At 35.5% G+C, this 6,616-nt stretch overlaps 1 protein-coding gene across 4 annotated transcripts in view; it reads right to left on the bottom strand.

Moving 5' to 3' along the window:
• The window catches only part of LOC21405871 (transcription factor SRM1), a 7,373-nt gene extending 1,902 nt beyond the window's left edge, over window positions 1–5,471 (bottom strand). Inside the window, exons 1-2 of one of the 4 annotated variants that reach the window (XM_024170222.1) lie at window positions 5,292–5,471; window positions 2,784–3,572 (exon numbers count right to left, since the gene is read on the bottom strand). In XM_024170222.1, the coding sequence (XP_024025990.1) occupies window positions 2,784–3,166 (383 nt within the window). In that variant the 5' untranslated portion in view covers window positions 3,167–3,572; window positions 5,292–5,471. Of the gene's footprint in view, window positions 1–2,783; window positions 3,619–3,749; window positions 3,769–3,870; window positions 3,944–5,291 lie in introns of those variants that run through there. The other 3 variants (XM_024170223.1, XM_024170224.1, XM_010105295.2) reach the window with 3 other exon arrangements.
• Between the last annotated feature and the right edge of the window lie 1,145 nt (window positions 5,472–6,616).

Raw genomic sequence — 6,616 nt, 5'->3', positions numbered from 1 at the left:
GAAGAGCGTAGTGGTCTTGGTTTTCTACTTGAAAAGAAAAGATATTTTCAACGAGACGTGTCGAAAATTTCCCCACAAACCAAGGTATTCAAATGTGGCCTCAACAAAGTCCAAAGGGAGAAAGAGAAGCAAAGAAATATAAGATTTTATGCTTAGCTTTATTTTCAGAGTCTTTCCTTTTTTTTTTAATTATTATTAAAGCTTTTTATCATCTGTAAGTGGCTGCTATGGACCTATTGCAAAGTCATCCTATGGGACTCTAGCATGAACTTCACAAAGAAATATTTAAAAACCTTCTACTGAGGAGAGAGGGAGAGGGGAGAGGAGCATTAACCTTTTCACAATTAGAGAGAGAGAGTAGAAAATGAAATAAGGGAGAAGAACTAGCAAGATAAACTGAGCAATTATTGATCAACGACCTAGTACACATAAATTGATTCCCAAGTCCAGGATGACGTGCTGAAAATTTTTTCATAGCTACTTTATCAAATATTTGATGGCCTAAAACAATATGATAAGCTCGAACTTCTATTAAAATACAGTTGTACATAATAGAGTAACAGACAAGAAATGTTTCAAACTTCATTGCCCAGACATCACCAACCTGGGTCAACCACAAGCTAAGGAGCAAAATTATTAAGCAACATCTTTGTTCATATAACTCTGCAATTCTTTCTTTCAATATTGTCCTTATTAGTAGGTTTTTCAATCCAAACAAGGACAGGAGAGTAGTGACGGTGGGCGGGCTCTCTATCTCCACTCTCACAGCACACACTCGCGTACAGTCTTACACTTCCTATTAAGGCAAAGCATAGTCAAGAAAAGGGGGCTTTGATTACTTAAGTCTCAGACACAGTACAGACCTCATTCTGAATGTGCGTTAGAATTATTCGATTTGCACTATTCTTTACAACTCATAAATGCATTAGCACTCTCACTGACACTCATGCTTTCCTAATGAAGTTGTGCATTCTTAGCTTAAAAAAGGGAAGGCCCAACCACTTAAAAATCAGATAGCTTCTAACCAAATTTAGACCCATATTAAAGAGCGTTCTACGCGCCCTTTTTTTTTGGGGGGGCTAAAGATAGAGAAATGTACCTAAATCTACGTCCATGTGCCACTTATTTCTTCTCAATTATAACGTGCATCTCTTGTATGACAAATTTGTTCCATGTCTAACAATATTAAAAGTCTATTTGGTAAAGCGATAGTGAGTGGAAAGAAAGTGAAATCTATGATGTTTCATAGTGTGGCAAGGTTGAGGGAGTAGAAGAAGGAAGGAATTTTCTATTCACTGATGAAGTAAAAGTTCTTTCAAAAGTTATCACTCTAACATGGTAATTACACCGTAAAAGTTGATCGTTTATACCGCCTTTAATTCTAATACCAAACAAGTGGAGAGGAGAGTCTCCTCTGTCATTCCCATTATACCAAACAACTTCAATGAGTTTTACTATCCTTCCACTTGCTTGGACTTTCTGTCCCGGATACCCTATTCGCCCCCTTCTCTTCTTCCATCCTCCTACCAAACATAGGATAAAATTCTACCCAAAAGGTTGCACCCTGTCTTAGGATTTTCTTAATATGTTTCAGTATACTTTCTCTAGATGATAAAATCCAGACACCACAAACGAGTAGTAAAATGTCATAAAGCTCCGAACTAGAAGAGAAAAGTAGCAGGAAATAAAGTGGCCGATAGGTCTAACTGTGAATGAATTATGAGATGTGTTCTTGTTTGGTAATAGGAATTGTGGGAAAGGATGGATAGGACTAGCGTTATGGAAAGAAAAGAAAGGCAAAACAACACAAATTAATAAAATTACTACTTAGCTATAACAAATTCCCAATTTATTACCAATAATATGGATGAATTTAGTAAATTAGGAAAAAAATACTGTCTTTTCTGTTCTTCTTTTTCCTCTCTTGCTAAACACAATATTTATATTTTTTTTTTTTAAAAAAAAGGAAAAAGAAAAAGAAGAAGAAGCCCTCCCCTTCATTTCAATTTTTTCACCTAGGTCTTATACCCTTCCTATTTTATAGCCCTCCTACCAAACGTAGCCTAAAAGACCTTCTTTGGAGTCCAAAACTTCTAAGGATTTCCTATTCTACCTGTGTGGCATAAGTCTGGTTGCCACGCGTAAATCGTTTCTACTTGACCATTTCTCTCTTTCTTATATAGCATCTTAATTTCTGTCCTTAACCCTGTTAATAACATATTTCTTCGAGTTAACAGCTTTTCTATAAAAGTCAATCCAAAAACTCAGGTCAAAGTTAAAAGTCTCATCAAGACCTGCAACATGGGATTGAACCACAAACCCAACATTTCTCCATACGAAATACTATTGTCTCCCTATCCTGTACAATGGTAAAATCTATAAGCTTGGTGACTAATTCTTAAGATGTGGTAGTTTTAGCTGATTTATATAAAATAAAAAAAATAAAAATAAAAAAATAAAAAAACCCTGAATGACTATGGTGCAAAAGTTCAAATCTCACTGCAACTTGACCACCTATTATCACCATATGGAACTTGCTTTCCAAAAAATTATTGCTGGAGACAAACTAATGATCCTAAAGCAGCAAAAAGGGGCAAACTTTAAATCAATAAGATAAGGCTGATCTAGAATCTATGTAGCCAACCAAATATAAATTCAAAAAGGCAAAATTAATATCCTACCAACGAGAGTAACTACTCTTTTAACAGTTTTTCTAGATACTTCCTTAGATGCTACCTACATAAAAAGAATAAAGATAAGTAAATCAACAGCAAAATATTCACCTGTGCTCATCCTCCGTCCACGCAATCCCTTTACGACGTTCCTGATCAGACCTTGCTTTACTTCCATGATTAGACTCGCTGTTATAGTGCCCGCCATGTCCACCTTTCTTACCAGTTCCTTCATCACCAGCATGGCTCGACGAACCCTCGGAAGAAGAATTGTAGGAAGGCAGGGGCACACAACCAGATTCAATATTGTTAACATCATCAACCAACAGCTCATAGTGATGCTTAATTTCTTCTAGAGTTTTCCCGGGTACATCGGCCGCAATCTTCTCCCACCGATCTGGGGAATCCTCGGGGTAAGTTGCTATGGCGTTCTCGAACGCCTTATCCTGCTCTCGACTCCACGAGGAGGTACCAGCCCCTTCATCCACAGTCATCTACTCCTTGCTTGAATCCACTGACTGCTTTATTACCCCCAAAAGGAAGAAGATAAAGCAAGAATCTACCAAAACTGCTGAATAATTTATGCTAAACCCAACTTCCAAACCATGAGATATGTAGAACTTTTCTGGGAAATTGGATCTCTAAATAATTTCAATGACTAGTATGAATTATGGCTTCTCCTATGGATGGCAGGCTGAATTATGGGGAGTAGATTTGTCAGGGTATACAGGTAAGCAAGAACAGAAGAGAAAAACCAGAGCCCAGAAAACGTCAAGAGTGGCTGAACCAGAGATCACCTCCAATGGAAAACACAACACTTAATTCTTGGTAAAGTTATGTGGAGGTTTAAAGGGTGATTTGCTCCATAATTTGAAAATTGGATTCTTGTGAGTTGCTGACCTATTGATGAACCAAAAGGCAACAAAGTCTCTGTTAGACCATGAGAAATATCTGAAGCCAATAAAATGATAGATGCAATAAATGGCACTTTAAAGCTGTAACCAAAAAAAAAAAAAAAAAAGAAAAAAGAAAAAATAATTTCAAGGTATTGGTAAATTCAGTAGAAGGAGTAATTACGGTTTGTTTGTGGATTGTGAAATGGGAAAGAGACCATGGAGAAATCAAACAAAGAAGATAACAATAATCATACTCATACTGCCTTCTAAAGGTAAAATAAAAGAAAAATCTGAGTACTAACAGCTTTACTGATAAGTACAGTTTCAACAGTGCAGGCCCACAAAAATTGATGTTTCCAGTTCCACTATTTGCCCTTTTTACTTTCAGTCTCAAATGACGGCATGTATGTACAGAACCCTCCTTACAAACAGTCTCATAAACCACTTTGTAATTCCCAATAGCTAAAAGGAGAAATCATGCAAGTTCCTAACTCAAAAACACAAGTTTTTTATACCACCAATAAAAACAATAATAAAAAATAATAAAAAAAGAGACCCAAGTTGTGAAAGAATACAAAATCCCAAAACAACAAACAGAAATGATGGGCGTAACAAGTGTCACTTGAACAAAAACAGGAATTTTGAGGTTTGGGAAAACCATAATGTAATGACCCAATTTATTTCCAGGGAAGAAAACCCATTTGGGAAGGTAAAAGTTAAAATCCACAAAAGATTCCTCCTTGGTTTGTCGGCCAGAGATTGAAAGATTAAATACATTTTAACCCGTGAAGTGAAATAAACCGACCTAGTAAATCCCCAGGATTTTCCAATCTCTTGTTACACGAGAATCCTAAAACCCACTGTTTGTAACCCTCAAAAGCAGTACGAAAATAAGAAAGGAAAAACACCCAAAATCAAGATTCTGACAGATTACCCAACAAACAAGTGTAATTTCAATTAACACATTGAATTAATTAACAGATAAGTAAAAGCCTAACCTTGAGTAAACAAGGCCTTTACTCCACCTCCACTATCAATAAATGCAAAACATAAGTTACCAAATACAAAACAAAAAGGATAAAAAAGCGATATTAGAAGCAGAAAAACAACAAATTAGGAGAATCCAGAAGAAACCCAAATCAACCCAAAAATTAAAGATACCCAAAATATATATATATATATATTTTTTTTTTTTTTTAAGTTTGGGAATTTACAAGGGGCAGACATAGAAATTATGGGTGATGTTGATGGGTTATCCTGAAATGAAATAGGATTCATCCCCCAAAGGAAGTTTGCAGAGACGGTCAATTGGGATTGGTCCCATTCCCCCAACAACATCTAATACTACTAGTTTTTTTTTTTTTTTTTTTTTGATAATTATACTACTAGTTGCTACAAAAACCATGACAGCTGGGATTGAAAAAGGCCTTCAAAATTACAACCCCAAGTTGCTAATAAACACTCAGAATCTGCAATACATACCCATTTATGTCTGACAGATAAAACCATCAGGAGAGAGAGAAAAACAAACAAACAAACGCGCAATTTTGTTGAGGCGTGCTAACAGGCAAATTGTCTTTTTTTCTTTTCTTTTCTTTTCTTTTCTTTTAATCCAAACATACAAACCCCAATAATTTTTTTTTTCCTTTACATGTCAGGATACTGAAGAGAGGAAAAATAAAATTTCCCAACAAAAAAGAAAAAACAGAGAGAAATAAATTACCTTTTGTCTTTCTTATCTGCTGCACGGTGAGGAAATGAAATCAAGAAAAGTGGCAATTTTTCGCTTGTCTTGTTTATATCAGTTGCTGAGAAGCTTGGACAAAAGAAAAAAGGGAGCCAAAAAGGTGGTATAGACTTCAATACACTTATAAAAAAGATCAGCCAATGACAGATCCTAAGTTCCGATACTTGTTTCAGGAGTTGAAATTGTTTTATATTAATTTTTTATTTTTTATTATTCAGCCTTTTATAATACTGTGTATTAAACCTTATCCTTTTTTGAGATTTGCCTTTTCAATTCCACTATGGAGGTTAGAGTTATTTCTACTTTCGAGATTTTCATCCGAACCCAATCATTAAAAAGTTTCCTTTTTTATGTTTTGGGTAAATTGCACATATAGTTCTTAAAATTTTTAATAAATGACAGTTTAATTCTTTTTTTTTTTTTTGATAAAATGATTCTTAATCTCTTTAAAAAATGACATTTTAATCCTTTTTATTTAATTTTGTTAAATTTTTCACGAATTATGTATAAAATATGTGATCCTGAGAGTATTTTAGTAAAATATCAAGCGTAACTCTCCTTCTCTCTCTTTCTCTCTCTTACATCTCTGTTATCTCCTCTCTCTCTCTCTCTCTCTCTCTCTCTTGATTCTCCACCAGATTTGCGCAGAATGCAGCTCATTCGGAGAATGAAGACTTTATTAAACCTCTAATTCCTTCACCTACTTATTTTCTGGTGGGTTGTTGCGAGCCATTACCACTTTGATTCATTTTTTTTTCTTTTTCTTTTTTTTTTTTTGGCCTCATAATTCAAGGATGATGGTACTGAAGATCCTTAGGCTTCTCACGCGTTTTCCTTGTGCTGATTTTGGGTCTAAATGAGTTCTCCATTCTGGGATTTTTTGGAAAGTTTTTCACCATTGAAGGAAAAAAAGGAAGCTTTTTGGACCAACATTTCTAGGGCTTTCAACTGGAACCATCCTCTTCAGTTGAAAATGGGTTGAAAATGGAACCTAAAGATAGAAGCCTTGTTGCTGAACGTTTGTTTGAGGAACTTGGTAATAGGTTTGAAACCTTATTCTCTGCTTTGTGTGATGTTTCTGCAAATCGACAAAATGGGCATGCCATCTTAGGTTCAGATGTGTGGGCGAATGTTGATGAACTGACCCTTCTGCCATCTTAGGATTTTGTTGCTTCTATATCTATCTTGGAACCTCAGGCTACAAAGACTTCTGCCTCAAGGAGCAACAACATTCCTCGATCGATCAAATCCACCGTCGAAAACTCTCTCTCCGCCTCTTCTTCTTCCGCTTCCTCTTCCTC

This window comes from Morus notabilis, unplaced genomic scaffold (genome assembly GCF_000414095.1).
Source record: "Morus notabilis unplaced genomic scaffold, ASM41409v2 Scaffold437, whole genome shotgun sequence".
NCBI lineage: Eukaryota > Viridiplantae > Streptophyta > Magnoliopsida > Rosales > Moraceae > Morus > Morus notabilis.
This window is presented reverse-complemented; position numbering and strand designations above follow the sequence as displayed.